At 39.0% G+C, this 22,787-nt stretch overlaps 2 protein-coding genes across 5 annotated transcripts; one reads left to right on the forward strand and one right to left on the reverse strand.

Annotated features, from left to right (window-relative positions):
- Nucleotides 1-525: 525 nt before the first annotated feature.
- On the forward strand, nt 526-16,468 carry LOC145489127 (uncharacterized). 4 transcript variants are annotated; one of them, XM_081468033.1, is made up of 9 exons: nt 526-1,367; nt 2,892-2,945; nt 3,042-3,167; nt 8,266-8,876; nt 10,421-10,452; nt 10,974-11,366; nt 11,869-11,969; nt 13,036-13,203; nt 13,487-16,468. In XM_081468033.1, exons 4-9 carry the CDS (start codon nt 8,845-8,847, stop codon nt 16,433-16,435), a joined length of 3,675 nt encoding a protein of 1,224 aa, XP_081324159.1. In that variant the 5' UTR covers nt 526-1,367; nt 2,892-2,945; nt 3,042-3,167; nt 8,266-8,844; the 3' UTR covers nt 16,436-16,468. The 4 variants fall into 4 exon arrangements, with proteins under 4 accessions (XP_081324159.1, XP_081324160.1, XP_081324161.1 ...); XM_081468034.1 differs by lacking the exon at nt 526-1,367 and having other exon boundaries at nt 1,870-3,167; nt 8,832-8,876; XM_081468035.1 differs by lacking the exons at nt 526-1,367; nt 2,892-2,945; nt 3,042-3,167 and adding an exon at nt 5,394-7,145.
- A 1,181-nt stretch (nt 16,469-17,649) lies between these two features.
- On the reverse strand, nt 17,650-22,299 carry LOC145489129 (uncharacterized). The gene is made up of 3 exons (XM_081468037.1): nt 22,193-22,299; nt 21,921-21,968; nt 17,650-20,131 (listed from the first exon to the last, which is right to left on the reverse strand). The coding sequence occupies exons 1-3, from the start codon at nt 22,226-22,228 to the stop codon at nt 17,660-17,662; spliced, it is 2,556 nt and encodes an 851-aa protein (XP_081324163.1). The 5' UTR covers nt 22,229-22,299; the 3' UTR covers nt 17,650-17,659.
- Between the last annotated feature and the right edge of the window lie 488 nt (nt 22,300-22,787).

Here is a 22,787-nt window from a genome sequence, read left to right on the forward strand (position 1 = left end):
ACGTATTTCCGGCTGTCGCTTGTCTCCGCCGAAAATAACGTCTGCGAACCCGAGCCAGGAAACGATTTCTGTGACGTAATGACTTTTGTTTCTCTTTGGCCAATCAGTTTCCATGATAGAATGAAACTAGAGCGCTCCTCGCAGCGAATACCTCGCACAGTAGTTCTGGGGCTACTTGACCTAAACTGTGATTGGCTTAAAATTCCTACGTCACAGAAATCGTTTCCTGGCTCGGGTTCGCAGACGTTATTTTCGGCGGAGACAACCGACAGCCGGAAATACGTCTGCGTTCGCAGGCTAAGCGAACTAGGGCTTCATTTATTTCTCGGGAAATAAATAAAGTCTCGGAAATTGTAGACATCAAGTAAAATTTGGTAGAATTTTCTAGCAATAATAGGATTATTAGCTTCCAGGTGACACTCGGAAGCTAAAATGGACAATTTTCAAAAGTTTACACGGTCAAAAACGTCGCGAAAGTGTTTATTTTTGGCCACCCCTTACCAACTTGAGGGCTCACTCTCACAGTAGTGTCCTCAGGGTAATCAGTGTTTCCCACTCAAATTATGCCAACCATGTTGGAAGCAAATATGGCTGTCCAGTGAGGTGAGTGAGCCGTCTACATAAACACATATAAACTGTTAAAAGAAATTTCGACAATTTTAGAGATTTTTGAAATAATTCTAGAGCTTCTTAAAGGGAAATTCCGGAACGAATTTTAGACCATTTTTTTGGCAGTAATGTATCTAGCCCTAAACCGACTAACCAATGAAACAAAACGAACGAACAATATACATTGTAGTCCTGCAATCCGCCAACAACTGTAAAATTGTGATCATTATCTGTAATGGTCTTGTAATGAATTGAGAGCTGGAGACATTAGGTTTATTTGCTGTCTTCATCACTTCCTGTATCATGAGTCTATTTCATGTCAAACCGATTGCACGATATTTTTAAGAGTTGCTTTTATTTTCTAGGCTTTTCGCGAGTGACAAGGTCTTTGAAAATGTCTTGCTGTTACAACAGGATAATCAATATACATCGATAGCGGTGGTAAATTATTTTTTTTTTTAGTTTAAACGTCTGGATAGGTATCAAAAGAGCCGGATTTTTTTTGGTTGCATCACTGCTAAAATGTCGCTTATATGAAGTGTTGTTTTACGTTCACTCTCACCGTATAATGACGTGCAAGTTTTGTTGACAGGCCATACAGCTAACAAAGCGGGTCTCCCTACCATTTCATAATTGCTTTCAGATCCTGACCACAAATACACAGGCTCTAAGCATAAATAAGTCTTAGAATATTCAAGAGATGCCAAGCTGAATGAAGATTACTCCAATGAACTAAAGACTCAACGTTTAAAATCAAGGTGAATATTATTTCTAGCTTAAGTTTTCAAAACGCATTATGACTTTGTTATGCCGCGTATATTTCTTTGGTCGGTATTTATGAATTTCGCACCAAGATTCGCTGAACTTCTTGCTAAAAGTTCTATTCCATTCGTGCCAGTCCCAGCTCTTGATAGTAGCCTTCCTTTTAAACATAAACTGCCAAACGTGGAAGTCAAATTGAGGAGCAGGAAAAATGTTTTGTTCGATTTATAATCAAGATAGTTAACTTTCTTGTCCATTCCCGGTACTATCTTGTTACACAACAACATAAGCTTCTTACAAATGTTTCTCTCATATATTTACGATCATCGCCAAAAGTTAGTTCCTTCAGTAGCTGTTCATCTAAAGTGGTTCAGTTTTCAATTTATTTTTCAGTAACACAGTGGAAGATAGCGTTGAATGGACTGCTTTTGTTAGCCGACATAACTTTGTAAATATAGTGACAAAATTTACCATTTTGCAATGCTGGTTTTCAATGTTTTTAATTTTGCTTTTGACATAGTGTCCGATTCATAATCACAAAGGAAAACAACGAAAAATTGGCGAACAATTTGGAAAACAATTCACTCGATATAACTCGAAAACGTGCCGGGTTCGGCTTAACTTGTCAGCCGGTGTGAATTTTCATAATTTCCACCTGGCCAAGCGAGGGGAAAGCTAAAACGACGCTAAAAGCAGTGAATTAGCATTTAATAAGGTTAACATCGATCCACAGTGACGCCATACTGATCTCGACACCGTTAAAAGCTAATTTGGTGCTGGAAAAATTGCGGCCTCAAACATAGTTACCGGTCTGCAAGATGGAAAACCAGTTGATGCAGAGCGTCAAGAATAAAGTGGATGAGTTCTAAAATGGTCTCTGGTAATACTTTCCAAGCGTCAAAAACCCTCGAAGAATTAGCATTTACGACGGAAATTCAGATGACCACAAGCTTTTTTTAACGGATAGAAAAGTCATTCGTGACCATTCGTGGTAATGACATTATTTCAAATAATGTTGTCGGGTGCGCCAGCCAGCAGACATATCCAACGACAATTTACGGTTAGGCCAGTATTTTTAATTTTTCAATAAATAAATAAATAATAATTAGAGAATCAAAATATATCCTGAGCAAGAGATAAAGAGCGTCACCCACCCCCCTGATTAAACTTGACTTTATTTACTGTAGTTTGATCGCTGATTTCTCCTATCTCTCGTTCTCCGCTCATAAAGTTCACATTGTCACGTTGTTGTTGCCGTGTTAAGTTCGTCGTCACGTTTGTCAGTGGATGAAAATGAAATTTATCTAACAGAATGCATGGTAAAATAGCATGTACAAAATAAACATGGGAATCACTGAAATGATGTGAAGGAATGGTTACAGCTTAAGTGAAATGTAACTTGGAAGACACTAAAGCAAAAATGCTATTTTATTACTGGCTCGCACGAGTTCGTGTCTTAACCAGGACTTTTTGCAATACACGTTTTTATGTATGTTTGCGGGTGGTTATTTTTCTAACAGATCAAAGTCCAATCAGTTGAACGTGTTAATCACGCAGTCCTGTCATGTGATTTGGTGAGTAGGAAACATGATACCGCTTTGTAATTAGCGGCTTAGTTCCCATTGGTGCAAGTCTTAAGAAGTGATCGTCCTTAATTGCCTCATTACCAGATGCCGCGGCTGTAAAACCACCACCATCGTCACCATACCGCCATTGCAGGCAACAGTTCAGCCATAAACTTACGTTGTAGCACATCTAGAAGCACAACTATTTTATTTCTGCTGATTTTTTTCAAGGTAAGTATAAAATAATTATCTTTTAGGTACGTGTTAATGATTTTTTTATTTCACATAATTTTGCGGTCAATTAGCCGACAAAACGAGAGTTGAGGACCGAAACTGAAAATTTTTTCTGCGTTTTGGATGGCAACGGGAAATTCTTTGATTGCATATCATCCAGTGAATATGGCCTCATTCACTATCTATTGCCAATATACTGATAGTTCTCAATTTCTTGTCATTTTGAAACAGTAAAATTTGGAAAAACTGCATAATCTCATTACATTCTATCGATCGCTGCAGAGGAATACAGTAATACTCTCTAAAGTCAAATGATCTCTTCTGAATTTGATCCTACCAAAACATTATGGTTTAATTGACGTGAAGTTAATGTTAATTTGCACAGCCATTCACTCGTTAGTGATTAAGGTCTTTAAATTACAACCTTGTGGCCAATTAATAGCGCAATGAAGCGAATAATGTCAAAGAATAGTGTTTAGGACACTGGGCAGGGAATATTGAAGAAGGTCATGTTTTTGATGGAGTAGATCGTTCTTCAAGCAGCAACCTAGTAAAAGAGTGACAGTATACGCTTAGTTACTGGTCTCGTTTGTTTTCTCGAAAATCCCGACGTTTTCCGGTGTGTCCTCTCAAATGCCAATCATAGAAGCAAACCCATCCCCAAGAAGGTTAAGAAAATATTTGTTTTGTAATATTATCGTACCCAAATTCGCAATAAGCAAATCAGAAACTGTCTACTGTCCTGATATCCAGCGATATCAACTCACTGACCTGTTATGGCTACGATATCATGATGACTTGGCCGAGTTTATGTAGGGTTAATACCTAATCGTACCTTTCGCGGTATGCTTCGGCGGGACTACGTTTCGCAGAACGACGAACTATGGCTCGACCAAACTTGCCTGATATTCCGCTGAAGTGAATGAATGAATGAAAGAATGAAAGACTTTATTCAAATGTCAAAGAGAATTTAGCTTTATAAGAAACTAATTGGGGACACTATTCACACATTAAAATATATCTTAGCTGCATAAAATTCAAACTATTTACGGTTTAAGTGCACCAGAAGGATGCGATTAATAATACGTATAACACGTAGATATGCCGGTGTAATCCCAATATAACGACTTAAATAAACTCAAGCGTAGTTATCAAATACTCTTAATCGTCATATAAAACACCTGCCTGGAAACTGATATCGACTTGAATGTATTCGAAAATTTTTAATGCTACGACGCTTCAAATGTTCAAATTTTGCATTTAGAAATCGCTTTTGCATAAAAGGATAAAGAGCAATTAAAGGAATCGTTTTACTTTTAACTATACATAGCTGACCAAGTAAAACATTAATCGTCAGACAATGAAAAACACAGAAGTGGCTCAACGGAGATGCAAGTAACGACTGAATGTTCTATGCCAGGAACCTGAAAATGAATAAATATCGAAACTCGAAATGGCGGTCTTCCCCAGTATTATCGAGTCTGCTCTATTCCCTTTCAAAAGCCGATAGGGCAACTGAACGTTATGCAACAGCCCGCACGTGCTCGTGGAGCCATCTCAGACTGTTTTCACGTGTAGAGACACATTTATGGCATGTTTGTAAATGGTGGCATGAAATTCATTGGACGAACAAGAAATGACGTATTTGGAGAATTAACTAGAAATACTTCTTAAAAAATTGTAAAAAACCGACGTTTCCGTAATTTTCATTTTCAAGTCGAGTTGAAAGTCAAATGAAGCGTATAAATACTGTTCTATTGGCTCGTGTTCACACGCAGTACTTGAGCTGAGCATACGTCTTCAGTCCCGATCATTTTTGTTATTGTATTCTGTGCCAGTGACAGTAGATTTTCTCCTATAGTTCGAGTAACCTCTTGTCGAATTGGTAGGAGAGCTATTTTGTTCTGTACATTTCACCAAGATATGGTCAGTGACAGTCATGGTCTAGTAATATAATATATTTTGACATCCCTTGGAGAGGGAATAACAGTTTAAAAGCAGAACATCAGCCATATATATGAGTTCCAAGCGCTCTATTTTTTTTTTCTGGTAATAACTCAACAACGGTTGTAGTCCTTTCAATTAATTTCCCAGTTGAAGAAGTATGTTATAAATGTGGAATGTTGCTATGGATGGTTCAGTGCTGGTCGAAAATGAAAACATCGCGAACAATTCGTCAGACTGTGCGAAACGAGGTTTTATGTTGAAGTTGTGTGTTTTTTTTTTTTTCTGATAGAGCTATGAAAAGTAGAAAAAAAAGAAGGAAAACAATTGACAAAGTAAAATTAGAGTCGAGCTGTTTATTTATGAGGCTAAACGATGACAGTTCGACATCCAGGATCGTGCTGTAAAAACTAACAGCTATATCAACAATTGCTCAAAGGTAAATTAACCATTTCATTATTCAGTGAGACTGAGCTAAATATATATTTTCTATTGTTTTGAATCTCCGTAAACGTTTATTTTCTTGGTTTTTGCAATACATTATCAATTACCATCAACAAGAGAATCTTGACTTAATGTGCCACCAAACTCTTGATCAAAACAAGACTTTATTATAAACGCAGCTTTGAAAAATCGATCCATGAAATCTCCTGTTCATTAATTTTATAGTTTGGCTGAAATAATTATCAACAAAGACACACGTCATTAGAGAAGCATAATGTGTCATTTTGCCTGTCAATCAATCTTTGACAGCTGGTCGCAGTTAAGAGCCCTGACCATGAGAGACACTGGATATTAGCATGAAATAAAGTAAGCGTCGCAAATTGCTCCAAGCTTTGACCTACTTCAAGATAACTGGAAGGTTCCGAAAGCCGCGTGTTTTAATTTCCAATCTTGTCCTTCAGAGTTAGATTCATAATAGTGTGTTTTGTTGCTTTCTTTTTTTACGATAGCCGCGTAACCGTGGATTAATGTAGTTCCCCGTCGTTAAACTGCCCAAGGCCATACTTGTGGCAATCCAACCTTCTGTTCGTATTAATCATAACTGCTTGACGGCAAGTTCTTAGAAACGTTCTGATCTTAACGAACAACTGGTTTTGATGATAGAGGCTAAGAATTAGTACTATGCAGCAGAATAACCTAAGTTTCGCGCTTAGCAAGATTGGTCTGTTTCATTTTCGCAGTTTAAAACATCACAAAACGTAGGTTTCGCTGTATAGCTATTATCAGATTTAAAACCGGGATAAAACCTCTTAACTTTGTTCGAAATAAGGGACGTGCGACAAGCTGGCGTTTTCACCCTTTTGTTTCAGTTTTGCCTTTTCAAATCAGAATGAACTGGCGTCGAGTTGTTAGTCTCTATTTGAGGTTAAAGGTTTGTAATTTACCCTTTCCCGACATTCCTTATACTTCAAGAAGTGATAAACTAGTTCAAAATGGAATCCCACATAGACGTGATCAGTTGTGTAATAAGTCAAGCGGACTGAGGTGAAAATATGGCATAGCAAAGAGCAAAACAGGCTTTTTTCTTGGATTGTCAAAACAATCGGATGACAGATGGCTCTTGTATTCAACTCACAGAAAATGGTTTTTATCATTCATTTTAAACGTTTGTCAATAACGGCTCGTACAGTTTCTTTGATGGGGTCAATGTCCATGAATTCACTACCACGGGAGCGAACCTTGTGTTCTTATTTGTCGAAAAATATCACGTCAAAAAACATTAAGTGGAGACGGACTGCGCATATGCGAAATATGGTGTTAATTATTCGATGAAAGAAAGGCCAGTGTGTCAATAAGTGATTGTACGGTAAAAGCTCACTATATCGAACTGAAGCTGCGAAACAAAATTTCGTCATCCAGAGCTCAGTTTACCAGCAGTACACCTGCCGTTTTTATGTGAAAACGACTGCATATCAAGATCATACTGTCTGTTGTATGATTGAATTAATGTTATTACTAACAGCGAGAGCAATGTGCTGGAAAACGTTCCCTTTGGCCTCGTTCATATTGGAAGTCAGACTTAAAGAGGTAAACCGCTACGTTTTGCAAATAGCAAGTTGCTAGGAAATTGCAGTTGAATATCAGGAGCGAAATTCGATACAAAAGATTAACTAAAACGAAGTACTGAATTAACTAGCCGAGCTAGTTACTACATCAGTAGTATATGAATTAACACTGATGTCACAAAAAGGAAATTTGCATGTGTTCTACAATCTTAAACTTTATGTGAGCTTGGTAATGATTTTAGGATATCATTATATATTTACTCGGTCTTTTTAACAACATATTTGAGAAGTTCGCATGCAAAAGTTGCACTCGCCATGAAATAATTTTAATATCACCCAGTAACCTTTAATTTCTTGTATCGTCAAACATCTGCTGGTTTTAGTTGACATTATCGGAAAATTGTTTCTGACAGGTTTCATTTGAAAGATTGCTGTTTTTAAATCGACGCCCAATATAAGCATCTTTCGACAGCAACTTTAAAAGCAAACCTTTAACCAGTATAGTATGTGGAAGATATTTGCAGCGCTGTATGAAAATGAACCACAGAAACACTGAGATAATGAATCACAAGTATTTCTTTTGTAGTCACAAATTTTTTATATCCCTTTATTGGTGTTACACATAAATTTATTTGCAGAAAAAGAAATACAGACACCTCAATAAATTCAGGTGTTTTTGGCTACTTAAAAAAACGGAAAGTCGTTCACTGACAGATAGGATACGCTTCTCTGAACGGGGGGCGGACGACTTCTTGTCTAAGCGAGTCGAAAAATCAACATGTTTTGTCTACTTGCGGAAAATTTCCAAAAAATTGACTGAGGTTATGAAGTTTAGCTCCCAAAATCTCACTGCGCAAGCGCTAACAGCCATCTTAAGCGCTCTTAGCATGGCCTGGTTAATTGACTACAGAATAACTTGTTAACTACTCCAAAATTTTAAAATACACGTGTTGCATATCTATAATAGAATCGTTGCATCGTTGCAAAACGATCTTCAAACAAACCGTATGGTGTCAATCGGTTTTCGTCTTTTAGTGTCAAATTTCTAATATGTATGCTAATTACGTCACGTACAGCTGTAAGCCCTTATTACAGCACCGACGTCTACTTTTAAAACATATGATGTTTTGAAAAATTTTCAGACGAGAACGGATGGTGTGGAGAACATTTAAAAAGACGCCCTACGTGTGAGATCGCATTGTGTAAGGACACGTTTGTGAAATACCTGTTTTGTCTGTATTTGTTTGTGCAGCAAGATATGCTGATCACTGAGGAAAGATTTCAGTGATGGTGTGCGTCATCGGTTAATTCGTAATTTGAATCGATATGATCAGCGACAAGACAAAGTTCTTGATAAAAGGAAAAAACAAAAAGAGGGATGATGATAAAATATAAAAGGTAGTCGTTTACGGGTCGAGTCAAACAAAGATTGTGACATAAATTACTTTTTATCCGCTGTGCCCTGCAGTTGGAAATCAAATTTGTAAAGATCTGCCCATTCATTTTACTAATTCTTATTAACTGTTGAACTAGATCAGTAAGTAAAGCATAAAATTTAAAATGGTTGACATAAAATATGGAAGAGGACAAAATATGACAAAAGAAAAATCGTAAACTGTCAATGAAAAAAATCTAAAACGTGTAGCGGTTATGTTGGGGATTGTCAGAAACAAACACTTCCTCAAATATACATCTTCTTTACCTTCAGAATTACTGAGAAGATGGAGGATTCAGAAGTTCTTCCGAAACGCAGGTAAGTTCGACTGCGAAAAAAAGTTAATATCTACTCATGTCACTGCTCTCACTTCTGTTATGGAAAATATGTTTTTGCCGTACTTCGATGAATAAACTGATATTTCTGGAAACAGCAACTTAAATCATACAAGGATTTCTTTGTCCCCGATGTCAATTACAACAAAATAATAATGATAAAAATCGAAGAATGCTGTACAACAAACGCCGAGGGACATCACTGAATATTTTGAATTTTTCTTGAATTTATCCTATGGAAAATGAAAAAATGTATATTTTTACACAAACCCCCCCAGAAGAGAAAAGTGACTCAATCGATCTAAAATTGTTTTTTGTTTAACGAAGCCTAAACTCTTAACTTATGATTACTTTCCTCCGCATTATGTGAAATGTGCAACAATTGTCAAATTCTCCAGATTTTGTTTGGCATTACGTGCGCGGAATTAATAGAAAAATACCAGAGCATTTATTTCAGTAAAAAGAGTCGAACGCAAGACTTTTCCGCACATTGTGTCTGTTTCACCAAGTGACGCCATTAAAATTCACCGCTCGTCTGTGAACGCTCGTGAAATTATGCAACAGGAAAATCTGCCTTCAGCTGTAAGCAATTCTTTAATCTAGAAAAGAGACGGAAACATAACTTATCTGATATAAATAAATATATATATCTTCCATTAATCTCCTATTGTTTACAAAAACAAACGTATTTTGCAAGGCTGCATGTGAAACTGAGTTATAATATTATTAGGTCTCAAACGAGTGGGTTTGTTTGATGACTAGTTGGTGCGGTAAATCAAGGAAAATTTTCCATTAGCAGAAATTCCTCGCATACGGCCGGTGCGCCTGAAATTTGAATTGACCAATCAGGATTTAGCAGGGGGAAAACTGTCCTGACGTCAATGTATGTTAACAGGAAAGGCATTGAAGTTGAGCAACTTTTCTCACTGCAGACGGCATCGAATATTCACGTCAAGGAATTTTTAATTCCAAAAACCATCTCAGACTGTAAAAAATGAAAAATAAGAAACATTTATTGTCTCGAAGCTTAAAATTTGGCGCCAAAAATTGGTCGTCTGCGTCCGACAACTCGATTCGCTAGTCACTCGTCGAGTGTCGCCAGGTAGGATAATAGTTGTGTTATTTTGAACGAAATATCTTATTCCTCTTGAAATTAAACACGGATCTCTCCAGTAAGTATTAGAAGAGCCAAAGCAACTTATATAAGCATTGTCTTTATTTTTATCATGATTGTCTTCGAAACAAAACTTTCATCATGTCGTTCTGGTAGGACAGTTCGGTTTTGACTGCCGCTCATTCTGCGTGTACGACCACCGTATGCAAGGTTTGGCGTGCTTAAGTAAAAGCAACGTTCTCAAGAGCGGTAAGAGTGCTTTGCGGTCTTAAAAGAAATAATTTCGTTAAATTGAAAAAGACTACCAATTAACCGAAAAAATTGAAAGCATGGTTAAATTTGGGTAAGAGTAAGACAGTAAACTGGGTAAGATTAAGACATATACTGTAAATATCTTCTGTCATTTATCACAGGAAGCTCGATCCGCCAGAAGAAGAGCCAAGTGGTAAGTTAGTTTGGCTATTTCTTAAGCTCTCTGTTATTTTACATCAAAATAGTAAGCTATGCGTTAGAGGTTAGCGGGCATCACGGCTGATTCTTTTTTTCCAGTTGTTCGCACATCTCGTAAAGTCTATAATTAGATCAGTTTTTTTTTTTATCAAACATAATAAGGTCCATTGTTTTCAAAAACTATTATTATAAGGAAATTAAATTATTGATTTTTCTGACCACACTTATTCCCTCTGAATTGCCATTGTGGATAAAATCCTGGTGTGTGACCATTCAAATGAAAGTTGTTGGGCAGTATTGTCATTTGGTAATGTTTCTTATACTGGACAAGGTAATTCTAACTTTTTCAGTCTTTGCATATAACTCTAGTTTGTGAAAATTCAAATAAAAGCTATTGAGCAGTATTGCACTCTGAAAGGTGTTTGTGACTGTAAGTCCATTTCAGTTTACTTTTAATTTCCCCAATGGCTTTTTTAACTTCTCTTAAATCGTTTCCTAATTAAATTCCTTTTAAAGGGCAAAAAGTACAGGATGCTTTTTCCTCGGAAAATGAAAGCAACGAAAAGACAACGACAAGCTGTAACGTGCCAAATCACCACAAGAAAATAAAATGGAACTTTAAGCTGGTCCGCCCTGAAGTCCTCAAATGCTATCGGAGGATCGTTGATGGGTTGAATCGCGCTGGACCAGAACGAAAAAGAAGCGATGAGAATGAAACCGTACCACTACAGCAAAATGATCTGACTTCGAGGGAGGAGAAAAAGGAAAGTGCTTTCGGGCCAAAGAGAAAGCTGGACCCCGATAGTGTTAAAAATTGTGTGAAGGAGTCAACTTCAGCAGCATGTGTGCTGCCAACGAGCTGTTCCAAATTCCTGACCATTTCTCACGAGAAGTTAGAACCTTCCAAAGGTAAGACTGAAAAAAGGAGATGATATAAATAGACAATAGCTCCTTACGTACTTCTTTCACTCTAATGAGATCTTCGTTAGAGAAACGAAAGATTCCAGTTACTCGACTGTTATTCTCCTAAAACTGATTTTCAAAGTAATATGCAGCTCTTACAAAAGTAGCTAAAAACGTACTCCGATCACGCGCCGTAAATTCCTCAAGGTTCCCCAACCTTTTGCAAATATCTTCTGCATGTCTTCGATCATTTTTTGCATATATATTACCTGAACTTCCGAGAACTCCAAAAATTACCGATAAAGATTCAAAGACGTTTCAACTCTCCAAAATTGGGCAACCCAGTTACCTCTTGGAATGAATGAGTGAAACGAGTGCAATGACGGTTTGGCCGTTACCATGGTAATAGTCCGCAATAAAGAATCCCGACCGAGAAGTAGCCAATCAAACGACTCACTTCACGTGCATTAACTGCTAAGTCAATGTTTTTGAATTCACTTCCCTTCAGAAATCAAGAACGGATGCACCATGAATAATCATGCACCAACGCAGCAAAATAAGCTTGAGCGTTTGATTCTAGATACTCCAACTAAAGAGAAACTGCATCACGTAAGTCTCACAGATTTCAAGTAACTTACAACAATTTTTTAGTCAGTTAAGTTTGACGTCATGAAATGATAAAAAATTATGTCCTTGTTTGTGTTCAAAACTTGTTTTCGACAGCGACCTTGGTTATGAAGAACACAATAGAGTTCGATTTGACAAGCTGTTTCTTGCTTGTCTGTGTACGTCAGATAGCGCAGTCCAGTGAATATGTTTATTCGCATAATCATGTTTATAGAGCATTTTCACTAACGTAGCCAGCACCTATGCAAATTTACTGGAACAAACAAGTCTTTGCATAAGAAAAGAGTTCAACACCCACAGGATTGGTTTGGTACACCAACATGGCCGCCGTTTCATTGTTTAGAACACCAAAATGGCTGCCGTGATGTCATGTGAAAACGCTCTATATCTGGTCTTATTATATGCCTAGCTCCGCGGTTGTTAAGAAGAAGAAAATCCCACCCTGCGAATAGCCCGCTCGGCATTCCTTACTGTGTCCCGCAAGAAAATGGTGTTCTTAGGAATAAAATGAATTCTTTATCGAGGAGTCGTGTTTGGTTTATTGACCTCCCAAGCAGCTTAAGGCCTGGGTCAGGAATGTAGAGTAGAATGATGGTTGGGCAGCTATATCTCTTGTTATGTTTGGTTTCTAACGCTAAAATTTCCCTGATTATAAAACTAGGCGTCCTGCCTTGCCTTAACATACTATTTTGATCAAGTGATCATTTTGCTAAAATTTGTAATTCGGCGAATTGGTGGCGTAAACGTTTGATGTGATCTCCTTTGATTTCGTTTTTAGAAGATATAAATGATCAAAAGTCGAATTTTGTTGAAAATAACGACTTTTCACCCCACAACATTTTTCTGCGGAAAGAGGGACCGTCATTTCAAACGTTAGAAGATGGAAAACGCGTTTTTGTTGGATGATATTACTAAAAATAATGGCTAGTTTCGCCTAAACGTCACGATGCCACGTGACCTGTCAAAAGCAAAAATTTTACTTTGAAATGATCAGGACGTTAAAACCTACCTGTGCCCTAAATTTTTCCATTTTATCATTCTTCAATAGGAAATAAGAAAAATAATCAAAGATCATACAAGAGAGGCGATGGACAGAGCTGAAAGCTTGAAGTCTCGTATATCCACCCTAGAAAGTGAAAACCGTTGGTTAAAACATAGAGTCACTCTCTTGTGGGGCGCTCTTAGGAAACAACTCACTCGTCGAAAGCAAAATAAGGTCAGTCATTTACCTACTATTTGTTTTGAAACCAGCGTTGTCAACTTGCAAAGTTGATTGCTAATGGCCATTGCTCTGGTAGCGATGATAATAATTTGCATATTTTATGCCCAACTTTATTTATGTTAACCTAGTTCACAGCATTAATCATCACAGTTTTCCAGTTATAAACTAGCATTAATCAGGAAATGAAATAACTTAATAGGAACACGACGCGAAAGGCGAATAGTAATTCGATTCAGCTCTCCTTTTACCTTCCTAATATTATATTTGATTTCTATAGGTTCCTACAACAGCATTAATAAGCTCCAAACTACAAGAAAAGCCACAAGTTAAGTCAGATGAGAGTGGATGTCTGGAAGCGTTGCTGCAGCCACAACTGCACTCTAAAACTGCAATTGGAAATAAAACAAAAGATGGATCATCTAATTCTCTCCAAAGGTCTGTCACCACTGACACCAACTATTCCTTGCCCTTTGATAGTGAAGCAGGTGATGAGACTCATGAGAAGGATAAAGCACTCCCAGTTGTTGGATCTGATCCAAAAATACGACCACCACATAATACTATAATCGCTTCAGTGGAGCACAGCATCACCAATGATCGGACCACAAAATCAGTCAGCACAGGTTCCAGTGGTCCCATCGCATCCATCGGCCAAGACACAACGCTTGCCTCTATTTATCGTCCAAAACACGCTCAAACGTTGTCCAAAAGCCCAGTTCAAACTGGATTTGGACCACCAACAAAAACAGCCTTACACAATCCAGTTTTGTCTCCAGTTGTTACTTTGCATCATAAAGGAATTAATGTACCCTCCAATGGTAAAAATTCAAATTCTGCACCAAATCCCGTCTCCCTTCTTTGTCAAGTCTTGGACGAAATCCTCGCCAGTTCTGCAAAAGAAGTCCCAAATCAGTGTACTTTAAACCCGTTGTGTAGACTTGAAGCCGCCACACTACCCAAAAACGTCTACAAGCCTCTTACACATACCGCCACAGGAATAATGACGTCCCAAACAACCCATCCTGAAAACAAAGAGGTCTTATGTAAGCAGCACTATTCTGACCAAAATAAGAAGATATCCATGAATTTGTCTTCCACCCAAACTGAAAAAACCTGTCAAGGCGACAACAAAACGTTATTGGCTAAGCACACAGCAGCGGGATACCTTTCTCCAATTTCACTTGATCAAGAGACATCTAAAGTAGAAAGCAAGCACAGAGAATTATTGGGAAGTACTTGGATTGTAGAGAATGAAAGAAAAAAAGAGGCATCACTTCTTACCAACGACGGTACGTGTTACTACATAACCCATGCAGATACTCAGTTAACGGATTGTCAACCACAATCAAATATCGCAACCGTGGCCAGTCCAGTTAGCTCTTATTCACAGCTACCAAAATCGATTCCTGAGAATCCATCGGTTTTGGGCAGTTCTGGCCAGTCAGTAGGCCTACTGAATGGCACTAACACGCTAGCGCAAGCTGCAGGGCTTGGCAGTAAAACTACGGACCCAATCCTCTCTCCAGAGAAGTCCAGTAAAACTCCGCCACTGGGTAGAACACTTGGTGAGAGCTACAAGATTCACACCCGCGATCTGAGCCACCAAGGTCTCAATAACCACGCTTTAGAAGGATATTGCGTGAACTCCCAGTCACAAACTTCTCAAAGAAGTTTTATTTCTCAGCCTGAGGAACCCCAGAGGCATAAACACGTCGTTGGGCAACATGTTCCTAGCAAGGAACCTCTAAAAGGACAGTGTACAAATGTAATTACGAGACATGTCGATGAACACCAAAAGTCACTCAAAGTTAGAAACCAAAAATTGGACAAAACGGAACTGTTGAACCCTCCAGAGCACGTAAACAGTCTTTCCCTCCAGTACGAGGAACGAGCGACTCACTCACAGCAAGATAATAGTGTTTCCGTAAATGAACGTCTCTGTAACGGCGATCAAGATTTAGCTTCGGTTTCTCAAACCAAACTCAAGGCGATGCCTTATCAAGCTAATCCAGAAGAGGGTGATAATTCCCTTTCACCTCCCAGATTTTACAATAGTCGAGAGTGCCAAGAACACACACTGAGGCAAGCCCAAAACACTACCTTGGCTCTAAACCATGCCATTTCCAAACCTAGGTTCTTGCCCTATCCACCAATAAGACCTAAAGAACAGCAGACCCCTTTCGTTCCAGTAAGATCCAATATCCAATACGTTACCAAAGTGAACAAGCAACAATCGCCAAAGTCAGATGGATTGCCACGACTAACATCACCACTCAATGGTGATGCATTCAGGTGGCCGCACATCGAGGAAAAGTCTACAAAGAGTGGCAATAAGGAATTCTCTGACCAATTACCAAAATTTTCATGTCCTCCAAGTGATGTCCGGCTACATAGCCCTTGTTCTTCCAGCACCAATACGTCATCGAAGTACAACAAAGAAAGTCTTCTGTTTCACCTTCTTCACTCCGATCGCGTGCCATACATTCCACATTATTTCCCGACGCGCAATCTTCAGACTGTTAATGCGGCCAATCTTCCAAATAAGAGCTCTGAAACATGCAGACGGTATGTTTACTTACAGCCAAAACGTTATGTTCAGAACAGTATACAAAATCTACAAGAGTCATCCTTGTGCAATAGCGATAAAATAAAAAGTGAAGGTATAGCATTACCCTGTAAGCCGGTTTTGACGGTCGGAGAAGGTTCTTTTAACAGTGCATCCTTCCATCCGACTTCAAACCCGAGCCCACGAATAGAACTATCACATCCATGTCAGCGGTACATCACTCAACTGAGGAACTCCCCTCACCAATTATCTCACGACAATCCCATCTACGCAACTGCTAAACTACCATCGTATGCAGAAAGTGAATCACTCGAGCTAAGGAACAGTTCACAGCAAGGTTTGAAATTTCCAAGCCCGTATAGCTCGATGAAACGGCAAGAGACCTGTCAACGAGAGGGTTATGACGCGCATGAAATGCATCTTCAAACGTCACTCTCAGAACACAAAAAAGATAACGACAATCTACCACAGTACCAACGACCGCATCTTGTCCAGTACCACCACAAAAAAATCACCAGTAAAAGACAAGAACACCTCAATGAAGAGTGGTTAAAATCTTGTTCAGGTACTCCGATACCTGTATCAGAGCCGTCTGAAAATCGTCATCCACCTTGCACAGCTGTGAGCGGTGAGCCACAGAAACAGAAACAAGTATCTTAAAAGAAAAGTACCATAAATGATAAATGTATTTCCTTGGCAGGCAGCCAACTTAAATCAACGTGACATTTCAAGTTCTGAATGGCAGCTGTTCAGAACCAGTCTATGTCATTAAAATGGAGTCTTTTCAATGCATTTACGAGTCTTCTCACTTTTACCCAGGACTAAATTTTAATAATATTCACTCGCTAGAAATTAAATTTCACATAATAAATATGAAAGCTGAAGATTATATTGGACTTTTTTAGAATTAAGATTTAAACTTGGCTTTTTAACATAAGAAATAGCGAAAAAACTGTTGAATATGCAGTTTAATAATTTAACTTGTATTATTAATTAACGGCTACGTTTGAAAATAACGAATAACGTTGATAGTCCTTCTTCGGGTTAACAATGTCACATCAATAACAATGAAGACATAATAAGAGCTGAGTTTGCCACATTAAAATTATATTTTGTGAAGTTTCTTTTGACATACTGATTCTATAACCTCACCATTTCCAGAGGTGGGATAAGAGAGTGTGAAACCGGGAACTTAGCATCAGAATCGCCAATCTCATTTCTTCGGTAAAAGAACAACCCGTTTTCAGAGCTAACATTGAAAAGCAATATCCCCAATTTGTCAAGCATAATATACCTTACCCTAGCACACCTAATGTGTGCTTTTACTGACTTCATGAGGGTGTGTTATCACTAACTTCATCTTTCAAGTACGATAATTCATTGCGGACACAATTATGATTACGTATACCTCTTTCATCAGCCAGATGGTTATTTAAATACTTAATATGTTAAACCTCCATAAAAATGTTTGCTACCATTGTATTGCGTTGGTTAGGCAGAATATTTATTCAGAATATGATATTCATTCTCCCTGTATATTTTGTTAGCTCGCATTTGCATTTTTTCCTTGGCAGACTGTACTGAGGCAAAATGAATTGGGCAGGGGTCTCTGCATTTAAGGCTACTCCTAGAATAATCTTAGTAAAACTTGGCTCCCTCCGACCCCAGGATTGAAGATATGCATAATTGGATGGTTGGCATAGGTATGCTGGTTATGATCCTGTGTCATGTTTTGACTGGACATTTCTTGGCCCCTATATTTTTGCCTCTTGGGCTTATCGCCAAGCTCCTTGATATTTTTCCTCCTGAGAATCATAGATACAAATGATACAATTTCGTGATTGACTACCCTGCATGATAATGAAATTTGTTTTCTATCCCCTCTTATGTTAAATTAAATTGTCTATACGGTGAGAGAAGTTTTCGTTTTCGGGGGTGGGATAGCTGAAGTTCCTTCATTTGTCTTATAGGATAATGCTGAAGATGTGAACTACTAAGATGCGCAGTACTCGATGTATATCCAACTGGAGTGTATTGTTTATCAACAGGCGAATGACAGCCTGGGAAATATGGCAGGTTTTGCAACACGTTATCATCATGATTTGGAAGAATGTCTCTGTCCGTAACACGCATGCAAATGTCAGGAGCATTGTTCATTCCCATTCTGTTGGGATCATCGGAGACCCAATTGCAGTCCGATTGGAGAGTCCAAACTCTCCTTGATTGATTCTGAAATATTTCTAATTGTTGTGTCTGCACGCTATCACAATATGTACGCGATTCTAACAGCTGACCATCTTGACTTGTATCGAAAGAGGTTTCCAGCTCTTGTTCTTTGATATCAGATATTGTTTGGGGGCGTTCTGGCTCAGTTAAATAACTAACAAATGTTCGGAGGTCACTGTTTTCAGAGGTTGTAGAAGGCGTCAACAGCGAAGAGGTTGATCCAGGTAGATCCAAGGCCTCTACGTCATATGATTTGTGCCTCGTTTGGATTTTGTGATCTTTGTGACGCCACTGTTGAGCGTTTCTTGTTTTTTCTGTTGAGTAGCTTCTATTTCCTGGTGGTTCTGAATGATTATGGCTTGTATACAATCGTTCACGAGAAGGAACTGAACTACCTACATGTAATGAACTCGAAAGGGTCGTCATTGCCTGCACAGTAGCCACAGGAAGCGTCCTGCTTTGTGGAGTCTTGTCAGCGACTTTTATTGCACCTGGGTGGAAGAGTGGTCTTGACTTTCGCTCATGTGTGTAACTAGGATTTTGTCGACTAGAGTTATTTGTACAGATTTTCTCGGCTGATGATCCATTGGAAGGGCCTACATTTTGGTGTGGTTCGTTGCGCTCATAAAAGCTCTTTGAGAAGTTCGATGGCGAAGTTTGAAGAGGAGCACCCTTCACGCCAAAATGTTCTTGGCCCAAGGATTTTCCATTTGAAGGTGCGATTAAAGAATTTGAGTTATGCCTACCAGCCGTAAAATCTCGAGACGAAATAAAGCTAGAAGATGTAGGCACAGTAGAGGGACTTTGACCACAACCCTGCAGAGAGGAAAGAGTGCTGGGTGTATTCGTTACTTGTGACGATTCGGTGCTGATGTGCATATTTTGAATAACAAATGAGTCACTGGCTGGCCTAGGTTTCACGGGGCTGCTATCCCTCACAATTCCTCCATTAAGTGACGAAGGATTACGGGAAGGGGTACCGGGTGGATGTCCGTGCTTATTAAGGTCACATTGCTGGTGAGAGGGAAAACAAGCCGACGCATTCGTGACTTGTGATTTCTGTGATGGCCTCTGGGTGCTAAGCAACCTCCGGATACTGAATGGACCACTATCTGATGCAGGTCTTACGGGGTCATCAACCGTTAAGAAGATCTTCATTGTCGACGCATGTCTAGAAGGGGTATCATGCAGGCCATCTTTACGATTGCAAAACCCATCTTTAATTAGGTGTGGGACGCTTCTCGTTACATTAGGTTTCTTATATTTATTTGGCGGTGGAAGAAGTGAGGTCGAGTTTGTTTTATCTCCAAAAGCATCCTGTAACTTCATGGGATTTTTAGGAAGCTGACTTGCTGATCTTCCCCTTTCAATCCCATCGTTAAAAATAGATGGGACAGTTGTAATTGCTGAGGCCGTAGAAGATAACTTGTGAAAAGCTTCGTTTTGCACCAATACTTCGTCCCTCCGAGTTGTGGTCTCTTTAGAAGCTACTGATCCAAGGGATGGGTAACAATGGACAGATGCTGAATTTGGTTTTACAGCTATTGGAGTTTTCGCAGTTGGCCTGGAGGTGTGATTTACGCTTGTGTGACGGTGTACATCCTCCTTGGGTTCGGAACTCCGTGTCTCATTATTCAGAGTGTTGATCTCTTTTGAGGTCAGTGATCCAGAAGTTGCTATACAATAAGCTGATATAGAGCTTGTATTTCCTTCAATACGGGTTCCAATAGCTTCACGGGTAACATTTTCTTTCCTTATGTAACTGAATGCCTGGTTGGTGGATTTGGAAAGCCACGTCTGGTCATTCTGTGCCGTGATATCCCCGGGGAATGCATTTTGATACATAGTACTTTTCGGTATTTCCTCTGTATGAGAGGCTGAACTTTGAGGGTGGAGACTATTCCCCATCTTTTTTTGGTCAGGATTGACTTTGTCTTTGGAATTCCGTTGGGCAAGGTCCTCAGTAGATGTTTCGTTTACTTCAGTAGCAACACGGCTTTTAACGGAGGTTTCTTGGTTGGCCGTCAGGTGCACAAACTGTCTTTTCTTTGATCCATCCTGGGGAACCCCTGGTAATGTGATCAGTGTTGGCATAGCTGCATCTCCATTCAGTGAAACAGGCCTAAAAACCTACCAAGGTATAGGAAAAGAACAGGTACATCAATGGTTTTAACTTTTTCACATTTTTTAGATGGAGATAGATGGAGATATTTCGCTCACAAACTTCGCTCACAAACAAGTGATGTCGTAGGAGAAAATTTGCACAAAGGAGGGAAGCATGTTAATGTATACAGCGTAGAGGATTGTGGGATATCTATTGTTATTCATTCGGTACTTAGAATAGATAGACCTTATTTACCCTCGGTATTACACGAGGTTTACTAGGCTTCAGCGTATACTGCTAATGATTCGAGAAAATAGATAAATAACAGCAATAACTTTATTCCAGTGGCCACTTCCAAGCATGGTATTAGCGATACAATAAATAACAAGCAGATAAAAATCTAAGATGCCAGTAGGTTATATCATGCCTCTGGTAACCTGTCTCGTCACGAAAATGACCATGACTTGTTCACCGATGATTAGGCAGTTTTTGTTGCCATTAATGCAGCACTCTTTGAAAAATATATTATTGATATTATTGATTCATTAAAGTAAAAGTGATGAAAACGGTTGCCAGCCACCTTCATGTAGTGCCGTTCGAGAATGACAAGTATTTAACAACTTTTAAAAACTATAGAGAGAATAATGTCTGTACTCAGAGCGCAATTTCAAATCATAAAAGTGGGATATTTTGTTGGGATATACCGAACTTCGTCAGCCACAATACAAATTTGAATGTTAAGAAGGGTGATATATTCATTACGGTCTCGAGGGAGCTAAGATGGTGTCATAGATGTTGGCTAATTCGAAGCCACTGTCTCTGTTCAAAGAGGGCTTACATAATCGGTCTCAATTGCCTCCCTTACGCGACGTTTGAAAGTGTTGCTTTCCGTGGCAAGAAATTTTGTTTTGCTAGAATCCACTGGATTTCCCGTGAGCTGGCAATGTTTATGAACAGCTGACGAATTCCTGGAAAGATGTTCCTTTAGTCGAATTTCTAACTGAACGAGAAGTTTCGCCAACATATTCTTTGTCACATTGTTCGCAATGGATGTGACAGACTGTTCCACACTTTTTAAGGTTTTCTGATTTATCTTTAACACGAACCAATTGCGATCTTAAGGAATTGAAAGGCTTGTGGACAAATGTGACCTCGTGTGATTTAAATGCTCATTGTAGGCGTTCCGAATTAAAAGTGCCCTTGATGTGTGGCACTGCGGCATATATTCTCTACTCGTTAACAGTTTCCTCGGACTCTCTCAAACCAGATCCAGTGTTCGGTACTGTTAGCATCCAATCATGATAGTTGTTGGCTTTCGAGGCTTGCTTAACGTTTTGAATTTCCTTTACTTTGTCAACTTCTTCGCACACCAAGGTCTGAGCTCGAAGTAGCAGAGCGTTAACTACAGATCTTTTATGTTGTAGATGGTGGTTAAAATGGAAATTCAGGTATTGATCAGTATGAGTCGGTTTCCGGTATACGGTGACCTTCGTTGAGCCATCTTCGGTCACGTGTAAGCAGGTGTCAAGAAATGGAATTCTACCGTTCTTTTCTTCCTCCGAAGTGAACTGAACGTGTGGATTAGTGGCATTGAGATGATCGGAAAATGAGCTCACTGCGTATTCATGAATTTTGGTCATCGTGTCATCAACACATCGATAGCACCCCTCCAAACTAGAGCGAGAGTTATCGATATTATCAAGCTTTTTTATATCTCTATTTTATCACAAAGGTTGTAATTTGAAGTGGTAAAACAATATTGCAACCCTCTGAATCAACTACCGAATGCTTGAAAACCAATACATTACTACGTACAACTCTCATGTTGACTTGTGTTCCACGTGACACTTTCAGATCATTTTCCTGAAGATGAGAAAAGCAAAAATTAAAATTAAAAATACCAAGTAATGAACGCAATCCGAAAGAGTAATATTAACGACTTTGTTGGCATTTTTAGCTAGTTAACTTAGATGCGAACAACCAGCCGCTGCTCCTAGTGGAAGACTTATAAAGATTGGGAAGAGCGGCTACTTTAGCCACTGGGTGTCAATAATTACAGAAAAAACAACCCTACAATGTAAGCTTACCAAAGCCATATTGACTTGTGTTTCGCGTGCTATCATCTGCGAAGTTTTCTATTGGATAACGAAAGCAAAACATGTATTCCTAATTAATACCTATTGATAGATTAGCTTTTATTAGTTCTATTATGTGCTGTGTGTGGATTTGGTGAGAATCACTTAGATAAAGAATCTCATGATACGCCCAGGTTCACTTCTCATTAAATTGTCAAATTAGCTTTTGGCGCACGTTAGCGTCTAGTTTAAACTTTGATTGGCTAACATTACTTTCTGGTAGAAGGGCTGGGATGTGCGACGGTTTCTCAGTTTAAGTCACGGTGTTTCCAGGCCCAACAGGATTTTTATGGTTTTGGTATCTCTATAACATATAAAAAATATTCTGACAAAAAATTGGATTCCGACGCATTTTCGCCCTAAAATCGAACTTGAAAGTTGCCCCTTCGGCCACGCCCAATGAAATTGACCGCGTAATGAAAGATTGGTGACGAGTGAAGTCACTTCAGGATCGTCTCGAAGATTCCTGTTTTTATCTTGCTTGCTTGACGACCGCAGTACTTCGTCATTTTCGGTTTGTTTTTGCTAAATGCGGTCCAACCCCTCG

The sequence above is a fragment of the Orbicella franksi genome, chromosome 6 (assembly GCF_964199315.1).
Source record: "Orbicella franksi chromosome 6, jaOrbFran1.1, whole genome shotgun sequence".
Taxonomy (NCBI): Eukaryota; Metazoa; Cnidaria; class Anthozoa; order Scleractinia; family Merulinidae; genus Orbicella; species Orbicella franksi.